The sequence below is a fragment of the Chlorocebus sabaeus genome, chromosome 11 (assembly GCF_047675955.1).
Source record: "Chlorocebus sabaeus isolate Y175 chromosome 11, mChlSab1.0.hap1, whole genome shotgun sequence".
Classification (NCBI taxonomy): domain Eukaryota; kingdom Metazoa; phylum Chordata; class Mammalia; order Primates; family Cercopithecidae; genus Chlorocebus; species Chlorocebus sabaeus.
The window spans coordinates 41227041-41247878 of NC_132914.1; the positions used below are offsets into that span (position 1 = coordinate 41227041).

General features: G+C 35.8%; 1 protein-coding gene across 3 annotated transcripts in view; it reads right to left on the reverse strand.

Moving 5' to 3' along the window:
- Window positions 1-1744: 1744 nt before the first annotated feature.
- PUS7L (pseudouridine synthase 7 like) overlaps window positions 1745-20838 on the reverse strand; it is a 39974-nt gene continuing 20880 nt past the window's right edge. For all 3 annotated transcript variants that reach the window (XM_008002939.3, XM_037997237.2, XM_073020637.1), the window contains exons 7-9: window positions 19519-19799; window positions 13907-13960; window positions 1745-12904 (exon numbers count right to left, since the gene is read on the reverse strand). In XM_008002939.3, coding sequence (XP_008001130.2) covers window positions 12572-12904; window positions 13907-13960; window positions 19519-19799 — 668 coding nt within the window. In that variant the 3' untranslated portion in view covers window positions 1745-12571. The remainder of the gene's footprint in view (window positions 12905-13906; window positions 13961-19518; window positions 19800-20838) is intronic.

Consider the following 20838-nt stretch of genomic DNA (forward strand, 5'->3'; position numbering starts at 1 on the left):
GAACAGTAGCTCATACCTGTAATCCCAGCACTTTGGGAGGCTGAGGGGGGTGGATGAAGAAGTCAAGAGATCAAGACCACCCTGGCCAACATGGTAAAACCTCGTCTCTACTAAAAATACAAAATTTAGCTGGGCATGGTGGCACACACTTGTAGTCCCAGCTACTCGGGAGGCTGAGGCAGGAGAATTGCTTGAACCCAGGAGGCAGAGGTTGCAGTGAGCCGAGATTGTGCCACTGCACTCCAGCCTGGCGACAGAGTGAGACTCTATCTCAAGAAAAAAAAAAAAAAAAAATATATATATATATATATATGTATATATATGCAAGTTCAATATATGTGTTCATGTGTGTGCATCCGCATGTGTGTGTGTGTTTCCCAAACCCCAAATACAGCAAAGCAAAGAGAAAACAGGGCAGCTTTTAGAAACGAATCTGTTTCAACAGAGCTGAAAGGATTATTAACAGATTTAGATTTAGCAGTTTCCTCAAACCAAAGGATGTTTTATATTTATTCTTGCATTCTAAAAAATTTATGACACATAACAATATAAAAGTCCTTAAAATTTATTGAAAGTGTAAGTAATATTTTTAAAACATACACTCATGTAACCAAATTCAGGCCAGAAGATAGTCTGAGAATGGAAATTTACATTCCAAACTCACACTGAAATAGAGATGCAAAAATCCTAAACAAAATATTAACAAATAATATGATTGATCTCAGAAACAGTATTGAGTAAAAGAAGGAAGACATAAAAACACAGACATGTACAATTCCATTCACGTAAAATTCAAAGTCAGACAAAACTGTATATTTTTTAAGAATGAATACATGGGTGGTAAAGCTATAAAGAAAAGTAAGAAAAGTATTATAAAAGTTGAAATAAAACTAACCTTGAAGTTGAGGACTTGTGATTAAAGAGGTGTTCATGGAGGATTTCTTGGATGCAAAAGCTGTCTTCTATCTTTGAGGTCTGTGGTCTCATAACGTAAGAAACAGGTGGGGGGACTCTTATTTTTTCTAACCTCAGGAACAGTTTGTGTAGACTTGACTTATTATTTTTTTGAATGTCTAGTAGAACCAACCATTGAACCCATCTGGGCCTGACCTTTCCTATATGGAAAAATTTTAGACTACTGGTTCATTTAATGATTACAGGATTATCGTTATAGTATTCACATAACACAATACTGTTAAATTATATTTTTAAATGAGTTTTCCATTTTATCTAAACTTTCAATAATATTGGCAGAAAATCATTCATAATATTCTGTTATCTTTTTAATTTTTTTTTTTTTTTTTTTTTTTTGAGACGGAGTCTCGCTCTGTCGCCCAGGCTGGAGTGCAGTGGCCGATCTCAGCTCACTGCAAGCTCCGCCTCCCGGGTTTACGCCGTTCTCCTGCCTCAGCCTCCCGAGTAGCTGGGACTACAGGCGCCCGCCACCGCGCCCGGCTAGTTTTTTGTATTTTTTAGTAGAGACGGGGTTTCACTGTGTTAGCCAGGATGGTCTCGATCTCCTGACCTCGTGATCCACCCGTCTCGGCCTCCCAAAGTGCTAGGATTACAGGCTTGAGCCACCGCGCCCGGCCATCTTTTTAATTTTTATAGCACCTATAGTGATTTCCTTTATAATTACGATATCTGTTAGTTGTAATTGCATTATTTCCATCAGTCTCACTACAGGTATGTCAGCTCTATTAATATTTTCAACAAACCAACTTTCGGATTTGCAGATCCTCTCTTTTATTCTGTTTTTTTTTTTTTTTTTTTTTTTTCCCCATTCATTTCTGTTTTAAGTTATACTTTCCTTCTTTCTTTTGATGTTCTACTTGATGTCATTTTCCTAACTTCTTTAGATGGGTGCATAGCTACATAATGTACAGGCTTCCTTCTTTTCTAGCATAAGCATTTATGAATGTAATCTCCCTCTACATGCTGCTTTAAGTGCATTGCACAAGTTTTGACGTGTAGTATGGTTTAATCATTGACTTAAAAATATTTTCTAATTTCATTATGTCTTATTTGACATATAGATTACTTAGAAGTGTATCTCTTCACCTGTAATCCCAGCACTTTGGGAGGCTGAGGCTGGCAGATTACTTGAGGTCAGGAGTTCGAGACCAGCGTGGCCTACATGGTGAAACCCCATCTCTACTAAAAATACAAAAATTAGCTGGGTGTGGTGGCACATGCCTGTAATCCCAGCTCCTTGGGAGGCTGATGCAGGAGGATCACTTGAACCCAGGAGGCAGAGGTTGCAGTGAGCCAAGACTGTGCCACTGGATAGGTGATAGAGTGAGATTCCATCTCAAAAAATAAAAAATAAATAAGTGTATCTCTTAATTTCTGATATATAGATAGTTTCCGGTTATCCTTTTGTTTTTCATTTCTAGTCTAATTGTGTTGTGGCAAAATAATATACTCATATGGTTTCAGTCATTTGAAATTTTATTGCATATGCTTATAGTCCAGTGCACAGTCAATTTCTACAAACGTTCCATGGATGCTTTAAAAGAATAGAGGTTCTATGGCTGCTAAGTATATTGGTCATTCAGTATATTGTTAAAGCTGCCTTTAAGGTTTTTTTTATTATTGATGTTTTGCATATTCACTATGATGTATCTCAATGTAGTTTTTTATTTTATACTGCTTGCGATTCACTGAACTTCTTAAATCTGTACTTTACTGTCTTATTAGTTCCAGATAATTATCCATGTTTTCTCTTTCTCTAGTTTCCTAAGTGCATTCTATATGTGTCCTCATCTATAAAATGAAAATAATAACAGTACTCATCCCACATGTAAGTACTTGTTGATAAAATATAAAATGCTTAATACACAGTACTCAATGATTGACAGCTATTGTCATTGCAGCACTTAAAATGAATTTTCCCCAACTTTCCTTAATGTCATAAAGTTTTAGAAATATGCAGATAAATTCAGAGATAAGCAGAAATTACATAATCACTAGCTAGGCAAAGTGGAAAATTGAAGCACTTTCCATTAGAAATCAGTAGAGCAAAGTGGTTATCATCATGGCCCTAAAACCAAAAAGGGCCAGGTTAAACTCTCTTTACAACCTGGAGGAAGCTACTTAACTTCTTCAAGCCCTAGAATCTTCATTTGTTAAATGACAATAGTTATCATACCTGACAGCTTGTTCTAAATTTTAAATGAAATTCTATTTCAATAAAAGGCAAAGATGTAACTATTACAAAAGAAAGAGCATTATAATGATACCCAATTTTAATATTCTAAACTCTCTAGGAAGGGAAAGAACTATTTTAGAACTTTCTTGAGATGAGTATTTACCAAATAAATTTGCTAAGGTATATCTGCAGTATTCACTCAGCATTTTTAACCCTGTTATATGTCAGGCACTGATAGGTGCCAGAGGTATAAAGATCAATGCTCCTGAATAATTCACAGTAGATGATCCAGATATTTAACCAAATAAGTACAATACAATGTGAGCAATGAGATGGTAGAGAACTATACAAAAGGCTATGAGAACACAGATTTCACAGAAAAGACATTTAATATAAGCAGAGATGTTCCAGCCAATGGGAAGGGGAGGTTAAGGTGTATAACATGGGAACATCTGCTATACAGGCTGAGCATCTCTAATCTGAAAATTCAAAACCCAAAATCCTCCAAAATCCAAAACTTTTTGAGTACTGACGTGATGCCACAAATGGAAAATTCCACATCTGACTTCATATGATAGGTCACAGTCAAAATGTAGGTGCACAACATGTAGTCTATTCAGTGCTCCCAAAGGAAAAATAAATAACCTTCAGGCTATGTGTATAAGGTATACATGAAACATAAATGAATTTTGTTTAGACTTGGGTTCCAACTCTAAGAGTATCTCATTATACATGTACAAATATTCCAAAATCCAAACATATCTGAAATCTGAAACTTTTAGTCCCAAACATTTTAGATAAGGGGTATTCAACCTGTATTTGTGAAACAGCTGTAACAAAGGATATGTACTATGGAGTAGTGACAGATGCCACTTGAAGATTTGGGGCCATACTTGCAGGTCTAAATGTGCTATGTTGAGGGTTTTGGACTGTTACTACATAGATACTGGGAAGCTTCTGAAATGTTCTATGGCCCCAAAACAATGACAGGATCACATTTCTACTTTTTGGAGAATAATTGGCAATAGTAAACAAGATGGACTGACTACAGTGAAAAACGAAGGCCAGCCAATTAGAACATTATTATAATAATCAAAATAAAGAAAAGATAAAAAATAGTCATCAAATGTTTCCAATGCATTGAGAGAATGCTCTTCCAACTTAGAATAACTGCTTTCCAGATTTGCTATAGCCTTCTAAATGCAAAAATTACATTATTATTTACATAGAATAAAAATGTATTAGATTCCTTTGAGATATTTTACAGAAAAATAAATTAATTTCCTTTTGAAAATTACATGCAAAAAAAATTAATTCTATTATAACCTATCATTCATTTTATTATAAGGGAATTATAAAAGTTATAGAAAAAATATCCATCTTCCCTTTTTAGAAAAGAACACTAGTCCTTTTCGTTCCCCTGCCACAGAGGCGGCATTGGAAACAATGATCAGCTCAGATTAAAACCCTATTGTACTAAAAAACTCAGAATCCTGACTTAACTAGTCTAAGGAAATACCAGCAAGGCTTATTAGAAAAGGGAGCCTTGGTATAAAAGCATAAAGAATTGAGTTCTAACCCCCTCCACTCTTCACCCTATCCTGTTGTCCAAACACCCTTAGTTAAGGAGTGATCAGCTCTTTGATCTCTTCTCTTTTAAAATAACCCAATAGCTCTTGTTTTGACTCCATGGCTAAACTCCATCCTTGCAACAGGAGTTTTATTTCTACATTGGTAGTTGAGTTTCTAACAAAAAAGACAATTTAATGTATCTTATATTTTGTAATATGTTCTAAAGACTAAATTTAAATAATTTCATGGCTATGCTGACTTCTTTCCATAGTAAAATTTTTCTTTTGTAAGAGGCGGCCTATGTACACAGGCAGAGTAAATTAACTCCTGCCTCAAAGTTGCTGAGAAAATGAATTGCTTAAGAAGATTAGAGTCATTTTCTTTACTTAGAGGTATTCTTGACAACCCACACTGAAATTACACAAGATTAACTCCATTAACACCATTTCCCATTCTTTAAACTAGTAGCTTTTTAGAAAGCAGCATTTAGACTGAATAGTTCAAAGCATATTTTAAGAGGAGATCTCAAGATGCTTAGAAATGCTAAATAAGTATCACTTAAGGATTTAGAATGGAGTGCTGAGAGGTCAAGTAACATATTGGTCATACAGTGAGCTGTAAGTGAAATGAAAAGATGCTGCTTGATTTTCTCTTTGCCATTTAGTCTGCATATTCCATTTGCTAGTGGCATTTCAAATCAAATCAAAACTTAAGGAATATAACACTGTTAATCCCTCAAACAAATGGATATTATTTATTTTTGTCTTTCCCATAGCATTTTATAGAGTACCTTTCACTTATTCAAATATTTGTTGGTTATTATGCCATATATTTGACATTATTTTGTGGCCTATTAAATACATATAAATCAGAGGGCTTAGAAAAACAGATTAAAACAGTACTATAAGACAGAATCTTTCTGAAATTAGAAAGCAAAATCTATTAACACAGGCCCAAAACTTTAAACTAGTTATCCTAGCTGCCATTGGTGCCATTAAAATGTACAATGCATAAAAATCTCTCTCTCTCAAAATGTTGTCATGAGCCACCAAAACCATTCTGAACAAATGCAATCATAACCCATTAATTCCCTTAAAATTTCCCTCTTTGATCTTTAAGTAGTCTTCAATGTTTTTAACTGCAAAATAATACACAAATATACTCATGTTTGAAATTCAAACATCAAAAGTAAATGGAAGAAAAAAGTCCTATTTTCCTACCTCCCCATATCTTCCTCCAACCTCTTTTCCTACTCTTACATTAATGTAAAAAAACTTTGCATTAAATTATATAGAGTTTCGTTTTCTTTCTGTTCTCTTAAAGATTGCTCCCAGATAGAAAATGTTAAGGAACATTGACCTAGACAGCTCTTAAAGATCCCAATTTGAATGAACTACTGAATCCCCAGATTTAGAAATAGTTGTTTCTACTACTACAAAAAAAACCTCTACAAATATGAATTGTAATTACTTTATGCTAAGACTAAGTCAGATCAGACCTCAATGGAAAGTCACTAACCATTTTATTATAAAAATTTTATCAGGGAGCATAGTAAAGTAATACTAGCTATAATAATACTAGCTGAAATTTACTGAGAATTTGCTAGGCACCAGACACTGTTCTTAGTGTTTCATAAGATTTTCTAAAATCAAATCTCTATCAGTAAAATCTTAAGATATAGCATGTGATCATCAATGCCTCTGCTCATAATGTCTTAAATGTGTACATATTTCATAATTTTGTTTGATGCAACACTATCCTGGACTGAAAAATGATAACTAACAGTACTTCAAGTCTAAGAATTCTACAACAGAGTCAGTGGGTTACTAAAGTCACATATTAAAGCAGTTGTAGAGCCCATCTCTGATTTCAGGGATTCTCAACTGTACCAGTATATTTCCCATACTCTAATCATTCAGGTATTGGTATCATAATTACCGCTGTGTCTATACTATTATTTATTTAATACCTTTAAATTGATTCTACCTCTTTAAAATTAAATTGGGACATGGATGAAGCTGGAAACCATCATTCTCAGCAAACTATCGCAAGGACAAAAAAACAAACACTGCATGTTCTCACTCATAGGTAGGAACTAAACAATGAGAACACTTGGACACAGGAAGGAGAACATCACACACCGGGGCCTGTCGTGGGGTGGGAGAGGGGGGAGGGATAGCATCAGGAGATATATCTAATGTAAGTGATGAGTTAATGGGTGTAGCACACCAACATGGCACATGTATACATATGTAACAAACCTGCACATTGTGCACATGTACCCTAGAACTTAAAGTATAATAATAATAAAAAAAGAAATGAAATCACACATCTAAAAATAAAATAAAATGAATACAAAAATAAATAAAATTAAATTTAGTTTTAAAGGAAACATAATACCATCACATAAACAGGAAGCCAGAATTGATTGCCATAAATAAAAGGGAAAATAAATTCAATAAAACAATGCAATCCTATTAAATTCTAGCTACATATTATATTGTTGCCTGCTGATGTTTCTAAGCCTGAAGCCTGCATAGCTGGCTAAAAAGGTAAATTAGCAAATGTTGATGTATGTAAATAGTATCAAGCAGCTTTCTCCTTCCTTAAACAGAATGATTGATGCAAAGACTGAAAATGAATTGCGAAAGAACAAGTTTCTCACTATGCTTTTTCAATGATATTTGTGCCAGGTACCATCTAAAACACCTCCTATGATCTACAATGATTTTACATATTATTATGATACAAATCCCAAAATATTTTGGGAAAACTCCAAAATGATTTGGGGATTTCCTGAAGGGATCCCTTTTACTTTATATTTTGGTCTCAGAATCTCAAAAGGTATCTTCTCTCTGCCAAGACATGGCCCAATATGCCTATTAAATCAATGGCAAGTAATATCAAGTTGGTAGAAATGGAAGTTATATTTTAATTTTTAGTTTGTTTTTTTATGAGATGGAGTCTTGCTCTGTCACCCAGGCTGGGCAATCTCGGCTCACTGCAACCTCCGCCTCCCAGGTTCAAGCGATTCTCCAGCCTCAGCCTCCCAAGTAGCCCAGCTAATTTTTGTATTTTTAGTAGAGACAGGGTTTCAGCATCTTGGCCAGGATGGTCTTGAACTCCTGACCTTGTGATCCACTCATCTTGGCCTTACAGGCGTGAGCCACCACGTTCAGCCTAAATGGAAGTTATTATCCAAAAATTTGTTCTCAGAAGGCAAATGTTAGGTAGATGAAAACAGTACTGATTTAGGAAGTATAATCGTGCTCACCCCACACACTATTTTGCTTGACCTTGATTAGGAAGTTAGTAAGCTATTCAGGTATGTTTCCAATCTGCAAAATAAGTGAAGATAATACCTCCACACAGGGTGGGAATATGGATTAAAATGTGAGATACTGACATAAAAGATACTCAGAAAATGTTAGTTAAATCAAAAGTTACATGACTTTCAGTTTTTTACAACTCACAAAAAAATCAAGGTGTTTTAATCTTAATATTAATTAAAAGACCTCAATTTGTTTCACCTAACCGACTCCCAGGCACTACTGCTAGCTCAAACAACCTTGGCAATTAAAACTAATTCAAAAATAACAAAGCTGGAGGCATCACACTACCTCATGTCAAACTATTCTACAAGGCTATAGTAACCAAAATAGCATGGTACTGGTACAAAAACAGACACATAGACCAATGGATCAGGTTAGAGAACCCAGAAATAAAGCCACACACCTACAGCTACCTGGTTTTTGTTAAAGTCAACAATAACAAGCAATGGGGAAAGGACTCCCTATTTAATAAATGGTGCTGGGATAACTGGTTTACCACATCCTGAGGATTGAAACTGGACCCCTTCCTTTTACCATATACAAAAATCAACTCAAGATGGGTTAACAACTCAAATGTAAAACCTAAAACTATAAAAACCCTAGAAGAAAACCTAGGAAACAACATTCTGGACATAAGACCTAACGAAGATATCATTACAAAGACTCCAAAAGCAATTGGAACAAAGCCAATAATTGACAAGTGACATGCTGGCTCAAGTCTGTAATCCTAGCACTTTGGGAGGCCGAGGTGGGTAGATCACGTGAGGTCAAGAGTTTGAGACCAACCTGGTCAACACGGTGAAACCTCGTCTCTAATAAAAATACAAAAATTAACCAGGTATGGTGGCGGCCACCTGTAACCCCAGCTACTCGAGAGGCTGGGGCAGGAGAAAGGCTTGAACCTGGGAGGCAGAGGTTGCAATGAGCAACTGCACTCCAGCCTGGGTGACAGAAGGAAACTCCATCTAAAAAAAAAAAAAAAAAATGACAAGTGGGACCTAATCAAACTAAATAGCTTCTGCACAGCCAAAGAAACTACCAACGGAGTAAACTGACAGTCTACAGAATGGGAGAGAATATTTTCAAAGTATGCATGAACAAAGGTCTGATATCCAGAATCTATAAAGAACTTAACAAGCAAAAAATAGCCCATTAAAAAAAGAGAAAGGACATGAACAGATACTTCTCAAAAGAAGATATCCATGGGCCAAAAGCATAGGAAAAAATGCTGAACATCACTAATCATTAGGGGAATGCAAATCAAAACCACAAGGAGATACCATCTCACACCAGTCAGAATGGCTGTTATTAAAAAGTCAAAAAATAACAGATGTTGGGGAGGCTGCAGAGAAAAGGGAATGCTATACCCTGCTGGTGGGCATATAAATTAGTTCAGCCTCTGTGTAAAGCAGTTAGAAGATTTCTCAAAGAACTTAAAGCAGAAATACCATTTGACCCAGCAATTCCATTATTGGTTATATACCCAAAGGAATATAAATTGCTTTACCATAAAGACCATGCACACGTGTTCATTACAGCAATACTGACAATAGCAAAGACATGGAACCAACCTAGATGCCCATCAACAGTGGACTAGATAAAGAAAACATAGTACATATATACCAGACAATACTACACAGTCATACAAAAGAACAAAATTATGTCTTTACAGCAACATGGATGTAGCTGGAGGCCACTATTCTAAGCAAATTAACGCAGGAACAGAAAACCAAATACCAAATGTTCTTACTTCTAAGTGGGAGCTGAACTTTGAGTACACGTGGACTCTAAGAAGGGAACAACAGGAACCAGGGCCTACTTGAGGGTGGAAGGTGGAGGGTGGGAGAAAGATGAGGATAGAAAAACAACGTATCAGGTATTATGCTCATTATCTGGGTGATGAAATAATTTGTATGCTGAACCCACACAAAATGCAATTTACCCATGTAACAAACCTGCATATGTACCCCCAAACCTAAAATAAAAGTTGAAAGAAACAATAAAAATGAAGCAAAACTTTGGAAATGGGGTTACAGAAGGTCAGCAAAAGGAGGGTTTGAGATGTTTGGGTAGGTTAAGTGGGTATTTTGAAGATATGGCTTCTCCTTTGGCATGTTTAATAGTGATGCTTAATGGACATCCTTGCAGTTTAACATGACACTTTAAAAATAAATTATCTCCTAATAATGATGTGAAGAAAAAAAAAACCTAATCCAAAGATCATGCTTATGAAGGTCTGAAATGCCCCAGGAAAACTGCAAAAACCTAGGTGACTAGTGATCAGCTGGTCCAAAGCATACTATTAATACTAAAAGTCCTTAAACAAAAAAAAATTTAACATGGCAAGTCTTATTGGCATATAAAATAATATTCCACATGAATGATATCTCAATACATTTTATGGTGATCAAATAAACGTAGTGATCCTTTATACACAGCTGAAATATTTACTAAATAAATAAATAAGTCTAAAATTATAGTGCCATCTGCAGGCAAAGAAAGTAGTATCAATGATACATTTTCATGCTTTCATATTTTCTGACTGCTGTTCAAAACTTTTAAAAACTAGGATTTAATAATGTATATAACTCATTTTATGATTGCATTTATAGGATATAATTTATCATATAAAACATTTTTTCTAAATTTTTTTACTACCTAATAGAGCATCACTTCATTCTCAATATAATATTAAAATGATGGCAGTAACCCAAAGAAAATCAATGGTACTACAATATCCAATTTTTGTGTGTTGAGAATTATTTATTGCCAAAACATATAACAAAAAAAATTTTAGTATTAAAAAAAATCCAAATACCCCATCATCTTAACAGGAAGGCATTTTCATTTATTTGTTTTTCTCTTCCAAACTTGCATCTGCAGACACTTATTTAACAATAACTAAATGCCAGGCACTTTTTAAAGCTGCTTTACTTATATTAACTTAGAAAATTCTCACAGTAAGCCTATGAGGTAGGCAATGTTAACATGCCCATTTTACAGATGTTGAAACTGAAGCATATGAGTTTAAATAACTTTCCCAAGGCTGCAGCGCTGTATGTGGCAGTGCCAGGGTTCAAACTGGGTAAGTTTGCCTCCAATATCTGTGCTTTTCATCACTATGCTAACATGTCTCTTATTTGTGAAAGATGAATTCAGAGTATTATTGCAGTTGCAATATATGTGTTCTACTTTTGGGGACAACATTTTCTTATGAAACTAAATTGTTCATTGCTTTTTTAAATAACTACGTATTTTACCATCAAGTTGATACATATCATTTTACTTACTTTAGTTACGTAATGATGGACTTTGAAAACTGTTTTTAGTGTCTTTATTTGTATATAAAAATATTGCAATAAGCGAATTTTGCATTGCATATAGCTTCTCTTCCTTCTTTTGGATTTTATTTCCTTATGCTAACATTTCCCAAAATGGTTAAACTGGCTTAAGTACATAAAGTATCACAGTACTGATATATAATGCTCCATACTGCTGTTTTAATTTCATCATGATATCTTACCAACAATGAAAGAAATGCTCAGATATTCCCAAACCAATACATGTCTACATGCCAGTCATTCCTCCCCCACCCCACCCCTGTATTTAACTGATATAAAATGGTGAAGGATGATTTATAATGTGGGATAGCTAAATCAACAAAAATTAAAATTTTCAAATGAGCACAATGTTTTATTTCTCCAGCAACAGAAAATGTGGAGATAATCCTATTATTTGTCACTTATGAAGCTGGCATTGTCTTGATTCTATCAGTAACCCACACACAAAAAAATCAACAACATACTCAAAGTCACCAGTAAGTGTCAGAGCTAGAATCTAAGTATAAACCTGCCTGACTCTAACACCTGTTTTAGATAATATGAAAAAAAATTACAAATGGTCAAGAGGATCAGCATATGCCAAGATATAAAAATTGGATGAGAAAATTTTATTTCAGTCTTCATCAAAGATTATGTCTCACAAAGAGGTAATAACTACTCTGGGGTACCTATCACATACAGAGGGATGATATTTCCCTTGTATATTGTTCTGATCAATAATTTCAAAAATAGGAAACGAGGACAATAATAATTAGCAAAATGCTTCATCTATGTTTCTCTCCAACATTTGCTTCACTGCAACCTAATTTCACCAAGGTTCTAAGCAAGGAGCTGGAGGAAATGAACATTCACAACTTTTTTTCTTAAATGTTATCTTGCAGTATTATATATATTCCTAATGGTTTCAAAAGATTGTAACTTTATGACATAGAATAAAGGTCACTGAAACATATAATAGAAAAAAACACCGGCTTTGGGGTCACATGGACCTTAAATTTAGACCCTGACACTTACGTGTCCTCTATAAAATTATAGTATCAAATCCTAACTTCTCAGGATGCTGTGAAAATTAAAAGAGATAACAATTATGAAGCTCCTAACACATGGGAGGTGCTTAAGACATTTTAGTTCCCTTTCCTTCAAAGAGTGACACACATACGGTTATACCAAGCGTATCAGTTTAAAACGTCATGCTTCATTATTTCCTTCAGACAAACGGTAGCATAGCATGAAGCATCAAGATCAAAAGAGATCAAAAGAGACAAAGCTGTTTCATCAATGTGGGAACCTTTCATTTTGACATCAATGTCATGATCTTCCATTAGTTGGTATGAGAGATTACGGGGATGTTTCAAAATCTGCCTATAGCATCCTGGTACATTCAGTTTCAGAGTAGGTACTTTAAACCTACATGTCTGTAGTCCATCTCTGCTACGTATGTCATGGTACCACTGCCCTACCTTGTTCTTTGGATACTGAATATTGTATCCAAGTATTGGAAGAACCACCTGTGAAAGAAAAGACGGAAAAAATATGAAACTAGCCTTCAAAAAGATACACGATCGTATTTTTAATGTACTTTTATGACTGGGACCTGGATTTGTAAAAACAGTCTCAGAATATAAACATCACAATCAGCCTAAAACATACTTTAAATAATATGCTATGATATTTTTATGCTGCCAAAGAAAATAGCTAACTAAAATCAAGGACTCACAATAACTAAGGTAACCAACTCAAATCAGATATTATTAGACAATTCACTATTCAAGAAGTTTAGGTACACTTAATTAGCTGATAACGACTTAATCTCTATAGAATAAAGCATGTACTGTCTGTAACACGAAGAGTAACTTCTACTGCTCAATCACATTACCAGTATTTTGGTGGGCAATCTTAAATTTTCTTATTTCTTCCAAAACAAGAAAGCAAATACATAGAACACATTCAATGTTTATTTTCTTAGCTGCTTGTGAGTAAACATTGCATTTTGTGGGGTATTCTTCCTTTGCTGGTGTCTTCTAGACAGTTTTCTTGAACAGTACCAAAAGGTAGTCAAGAAAAGGAAGAAGGTAAAAAATTCAAATATACACAATACGAATGAATCTGAAATTCACTATGCTAAGTGAAAGATGCCAGACACAAAAGGTCATCTACTGTAGTATTCCATTTATATGACATTATTTCAAAGGCAAAACCATAGTGACAGAAAACCGACCAGGGGTTGCCCAGGGTGAAGGATGGGAATGGGCACAGGAAAATTTGGAGAGGGGAGGAAACTGTTCTTTATGACTGATGTTTGTGGTGGCCACACAGTCCTACATTTATCAAAAATATGTTGATCAAAGCCTATACAATTATAAACTAAGTGAATTTAATTGTATATAAATTATACCTTAATTTAAAAGTTGTTTTAAAAAAAAAGAGGAGGGGAACTAGTCAACATTTTGCTTTCTGGGGACAACATCTACACTTAGGTCTAAGTGATACTAATTTTTAAGCAAATTTACCTGATGTATTGCATACATATTAGCTGATCCCTCCTCTTCAGTTACCAGGTGAACCTAGTTTTAAAAAACATGAAAATATGAACGATTTCCACATGTTCCAAATTTCCTCCACTTTCAATTTTCCCTAACTCTATTACATATAAATCAGTTCCTACGCTGAATATACATAGACCCAAACAAGATCTTATCATAATTTGTTTCTGGAGGTGTAGAATACATAAAAATTAGAATGATTCTTCCTGCTTTAACCACTAATCACTGAAGTTGGATAACATGGTGAAAGGTGGACTGCTGAAAACTTTGAGGCAATACTTTCACCTCAATCACCAGCAATCTTTTTCTAAATCACAAAGTTTTTCTTTGTTAGGCTGAATCAAAAATCTGCTTCTATAATATCAACCCAATGCCCACCCCCACTTATCTCTGTCCCCCGAAAATATAATACTCTCTACAGAACTGATGTTTCTCTGGCTGGATGTGGTAGCTCACATCTGCAATTCAGTGCTTTGGGAGGATTGCTTGAGGCCAAGAGTTTGAGACCAGCATGGAAAACATAGGGAGAGCCTGTCTCTATTTAAAAAAAATTTTTTTAATTAGCCACGTGTGGTGGCACATGCCTGTAGTGCCAGCTACATAAGAGACTCAGGCAGGAGGATCGCTTGAGCCCAGGAGTTCAAGGCTGCAGTGAAACATGATGGTGCCACTGCACTCCAGTCTGTGTGACAGAGCAAGACTCTGTCTTTAAAATAAAATTGAAAAAAAAAAAAAATTTAAAGAAGTGGTATTTCTCAGCATTTGTTTCATAGAATGGTAACAGCTGTCACATACAAGAGGGAAAAAAGGTGCATGATAGATTAACTCTATGAAATGTTGCTCTAGGATATCACAGAATAAGTAGTTTGCTTTCTCTTATATATGAAAGCTCAAACAGAAAGGCATCTATCCTCCCTCCACAAGGTTTCACAGCATTCTCATATGTATTCATCACACGGTACAGTGTCTAGAGCCCCTCTAAATCTACCTGCTTTCCCCTCAACTCTCCCTCATCTTATCAATAATGTCACACCTTTTTTGTTTATAATTTGGGGTTTTTTTTGTTTTGTTTTTTGGTAACTAACCTCTTTCAATTACTGTACTCAGAAACAGACACAAAGCTCCAGATGTGATCTGATCAAACTACAAGAGACATACTACATGGAATTATGATCTCTCTTGCATTATCATTTCTAGCCTTTTCTCTTTCACAGAGTCATAAGTATACCTACATACTGTGATTTAAGTAATTTATGAAAACATTGAATAAACATGGTCAAGGTATAAAACACCATGCTTTGTCTTTAGAGAATTCCCTCCAGGTTGATATCCAACAATTCATGAGCAAACGTGTTTTCCTTGTACGGCTGCTCCCCAACTACAAATTCACCTAAGTTTTTAATTGTCTAACTCACATTTCTCCATCTTGCCCATACACACACACAAAAAGAAGTTACCAAGTGATGTGAAATGTAGCTACACCTGTTAGTCTAGTAATCCTACCAAAAGAAGGAATCAGATTAGTTTTCTATAATTTTTCATTGTAGATGTACATTACATGCCCCATATACCATTTATTAAGAATTGTATTCTTTTTCCTTTTCATATTTTATATTTTGGGCCTCTAAGTCCTGCCTTTTCTTTCCTCAGTGCTAATAAAATAAGTGATCGATTTTAAAATATATAGAAACATTGTTTTTGCTGCTCATAAAAGGAAATTCTGCAAAATATGTATGAGAAAATGTTTTCTCTTCTCCTACAGCTCCAAAAAGAAAGCAGCTAAAATGCCAGTCACAAAACTATCCTTGTAAATGTTATTCTGAATGAAGAAGTCTTATAAAACTCATGCATTTCAAAAATTGTTGCTGTATCTTGTGAAACTAATCTTTAACTTCCAAAAATCTGATTTAGAAATGGATGACTTACTAATTAGTGTGCTTTCCAATATTTAAATGGATACGTTATCTGGGAGGTGTTAAGAAATGATAACGATTTTTTGTTATTTATCAAAACGGGATTATTGGCACATCTCTTCTCCCCCACATGAGGTAAAATAAAACTTATAATGCTGCTAGGTTTCTTTTCACACAGAGTTTGAGTCTGTATCTCAACTAAATTACCATTGTTAGCAACATATGCTGCCTCCTAGTGACCATTTTCTTATTTCTTTCCTATCAGGTTGGAGCAAAAGTAATTGCAGATTTTGCCTATTCATCCATTTAATGAAACAGTGAAGCAGACAGCTGATGTTCTGGCTTATGCAATCTTTACTCGCTCTTTTCAAGTAGTAGCACTCTCGTTTTCCAAGGGACCTCTCCCAGGTGTCAGATGTGGATTAGGGTCCCAGGAATGCAGGTTTAGTCAATCACATACTGTAGTTCACACTTTCTGGTTTGGTTCTGTACATATGATCCAGGCCAGGCCATTCCTAGCCACTGAGACTCAATTACACAGCTTTTGTTGGCACTGTTGGGAAAGAAAAATCATTCTTCTGCAGAGAAGCAAGTCTAGAGTGGTGACAAATGAGTCTAGAGTGGTTAATAACCATCTTGCCACCAAAGGTATAAGCTAGACTGGTAATGGAACTAACACAGAGAAAAGCAGAGCTGAATGATCCAAAAAAGGCGATCGTTTAGGACACTTAAGTCCCAAATACAGCTGTGCCTGAATCAATCATGGGCTTTCAGTTACAAGGGCCAATAAATTCTCGTGTTTCTTTAAATTACTGTGGGTTTGAGGTGGGTTTCTATTACTTAAAACCAAAAAATCTCAATTAATACGTCAAGAATTCTGACATTAATTTAGATAACGTTTCCTTTATGTAGAGTTCAGAGTCTCTTTTACCTCTATTTTTGAAAAACTGGACCATGTTCTAGTTCTCACTACAGACTACTTCTCTATACTCCATGATTTTTCTAGAAGAGGCCAAACTGGGCTAGGAGTTAGGCAGCTGGGTCTTTTTAATTCCACTACCTGTGTGACTCTGAATCTGTCTCCTCTCCAATCTGGGACCCAATTTTCATTCTATAAAATAGGGTGGGGAAAAGAAAGAGAGATCAGACTGTTACTGTGTCTCTATAGAAAGAAGTAGACATAAGAGACTCCATTTTGTTCTGTATTTGAGATTCTGTTAATCTGTAACCCTACCCCCAACCTTGTCCTTGCAAGAGACATGTGCTGAGGTGACTCAAAGTTTAAGGGATTTTGGGCTGTGCAGGGTGTGCTTTGTTAAACAAGTGCCTGAAGGCAGTATGCTTGTGAAAAGTCATCACCATTCTCTTAACCTCAAGTACCCAGGGACACATACACTGCAGAAGGTCGCAGGGACCTCTGCCTAGGAAAGCTAGGTATTGTCCAAGGTTTCTCCCCATGTGATAGTCTGAAATATGGCCTCGTGGGAAGGGAAAGACCTTATCATTCCCCAGCCTGACACCCATGAAGGGTCTGTGCTGAGGAGGATTAGTAATAGAGGAAAGAAGGCCTCTTGGCAGTTGAGATAGAGAAAAGCATCTGTCTCCTGCCCGTCCCTGGGCAACGGAACATCTTGGTGTAAAACCCGATTGTATGTTCTATTTACTGAGAAAGGAGAAAACCGCCTTAGGGCTGAAGGTGGGACGTGCTAGCAGCAATACTGCTCTCTATGCACTAAAAAGGTTTATGGAGATGTTTGCATATGCATATCAAGGCACAGCACTTTTCCTTAAACTTATTCATGTCACAGAGATCTTTATTCATATGTCTTACTGCTGACCTTCTCCCTACTATAATCCTATTATCCTGCCACTTCCCTTTTCTAAGATGGTAAAGATAATGATCAATAAATACTGAGGGAACTCAGAGACTGGTTCCACGCAGGCCCTCTGTATGCTGAGCGGTCCTCTGTATGCTGAGCGGCGGTCCCCTGGGCCTACTTTTTCTTTCTCTATACTTTGTCTCTGTGTCTCATTTCTTTTCTCAAGTCTCTCGTTCCACCTAACGAGAAACGCCCACAGGTGTGGAGGGGCAGGCCACCCCTTCAAATGGGAATTAGAAAGAGTGTCTCTAAAATCCTTTTCTTCTCTAAAATTCAATGATTTTATTAGGTTACATATGAAAGTGTTATTCAAATTTTCACTAATTTTTAAAATTTATGAGACTGACATGATAATGTTAGAAAATAATTTGTTCTTTTTGTATTACAGTACTATCAAATGAACTTCCTTGCATGATTTATGGAACCCAGTTTCATTAGTTCAAACCCACAGAGATAAAAACAACTGGACGGCCAGGCACAGTGGCTAACGCCTGTACTCGCAGCACTTTGGGAGTCCGAGGCGGATGGATCACAAGGTTCGGAGATCAAGACCATCCTGGCTAACACGTTGAAACCCCGTCTCTACTAAAAATACAAAAAAATTAGCCAGGCGTGGTGGCAGGCGCCTGTAGTCCCATACTTGGGAGACTGAGGCAGGAGGATGGCGTGAACCCGGGAGACAGCTTGCAGTGAACCGAGATCTCGCCACTGCACTCCAGCCTGGGTGACAGAGCAAGACTCCGTCTCAAAAAAAGAAATTAATTAATTAATTTAAAAAAAAAAAAAAAACTTGACAAGGAGGAAATGGAAGAACCAAGCTTTAAAATATAAACTATATTATAACTTCACTAATATAAATGTCTCTAAGACACTGTTAAGAGGAAATTATGAATCACATTTAGATAAAATCACATTTCCATAACAGAAATACACATTACATGTTCCCTATACCATTATAAAACTCATATGCCTTCTCCTCTCTATATTTTAAGTTTTGAGTCTCTAAATCCTACCTTTTATTTTCTCAGTGTTAACTAATACAATAAAAATAGATTTTCAATGGATATTTATGTGACAGAACAGAGAAAGGTCTAGAAAGACATATAACAACGGAGGGTGAGTCTCTGGAGGAAGCAGAGGGAATCACATTAGGATGCTAGCAGGGATAGCAGAGTCATCTGCAATGTTTTTATTTTTATTTTTAGGCAGAGTCTCGTTCTGTCACCCAGGCTGGAGTGCAGTGGCACAATCTCAGCTCACTGCAACCTCCACCTCCGGGGTTCAAGAGTTTCTCCTGCCCCAGCCTCCTGAGTAGCTGGGATTACAGGCGTGTGCTACCATGCCTGGCTAATTTTTGTATTTTTAGCAAAGACAGGGCTTTACCATGTTGGTCAGGCTGGTCTCAAACTCCTGACCTCGTGATCCGCCCACCTCGGCCTCCCAAAGTGATGGGATTACAGGCATGAGCCACCAGGCCTGGCCTTGATTTTTATTTTGATGGGCTGTTTTGTGCATTATTTGTGTAATCCTTTTTAAAATGGGTTTTTTAAAGGAAGCTTTACTACCTATATCTTTCACTCCATACCACTATTTTTATCTTTCCATTTACCAACATGTGCTAAGCCTAAACTGACAGCAGACTTGAAGCAGGAGATGAGTAAATTTAAGTACAAACAGATAAATAAATTACATGTATGTTTAAAGTGTTTCTATAATCAGGGCTTTTGAAAATTCATGTTCTGGTATAGTAACTACTCTTGGAAAACTCTGATGGAATGATACTTACTTTACTATTTGGGAAATTCTCGTCATCAATATCTTCATCCAAACAGACCAAATCACCCTCCACTACTCTTGCTCCATAGGTTGCAAGTCTGTAAGATACTGCCTCATTCCAAATTTTGCTGGTATATGCGTGAACATAGAATATGCGCATGGAATGGGGTAAAGAGAACCATGCCTGGATACAACCTTCCTCCGTCATGCCAAAGCGATGCAATGCCTCCAACAATGCTCTCTCCCGCACTTTGAATTCAGGCATCAAGGAAAGTGTGCCTTTAGCATCCTCTGAAATAAAGGGTAAATCAGGTAGTTAGCCACTTTTATTTAAAGACCAATTTACAAAGGCTTTTGTTCTAATCTCAAACTGAAGCAATGAACATGGGTATTAAGATGATATTTAACGCTTTCGGTTAAACCTAGCTACACTTGAAGAGCTTAAAAAAATAATAAGCATAATATGGCCGTACTTTCACTTTTCCTGTTATTAAAAAAAAAAAAAAAACGCAAGAATCCAACATTCATAACAGCTTACTAACGTCCCTTACTTCAGAATAGAGATAAACTAATGAAGTTATTCACAGGACTGTTGAAACAAAATCAAACCAACAACAACAACAAAAAAAAACCCTCAAGGATTAAATAATTTAATTGCTATTGCTGAGCTAGCAGAGACTAGAGTTTTTAAAAGAGCTATTCTGGACATAAACACAGAATTTTTTTTACTAAGGGTTGAGATCAGGAGCCTTCAGGCACACTATTATGACTCACAAAATAGGATGCACTTTGAAATGCAGATGACTGGAATCTACCAAAAAGATGCTTATTCAGGTATGGCCTTGGAATTGGCATTGAAATAAATGTACCAGGTGTTTCTTATGCATATGAATGTTGAAGAATCATTACCATAAGGAAATTTTCATCTCAGGGACTCTACAACAGACACAAATAAGTCACTTAGAATTTTCCTTAGTATTACTTAAATTACTCATAAGAGTTAGAAGTGCCCACACTGTTTACACATTGTGGTGTGGCACAAAAATATTACTTTCCTGTGAATAGCTGCACATATGTAATATGTACATAATTAAAAATAATAAATATTTGAAAACTGACATCCTTTATTTCAATGTAAGTGAAATTCAGTATGTCGGTCAGATATCTGAATGAATCTGACATGGTGTGGTTGCTGTTTTTATTATTTAAATAAAGGTAATATTTATAATATTATAAATAATATTATTTAAATAAAGGTAATATTTATCTGTATGTAGCACATCCGAGGCATTATTCCAAGGGCATATCTAAATCTCATAATACTCTTTTA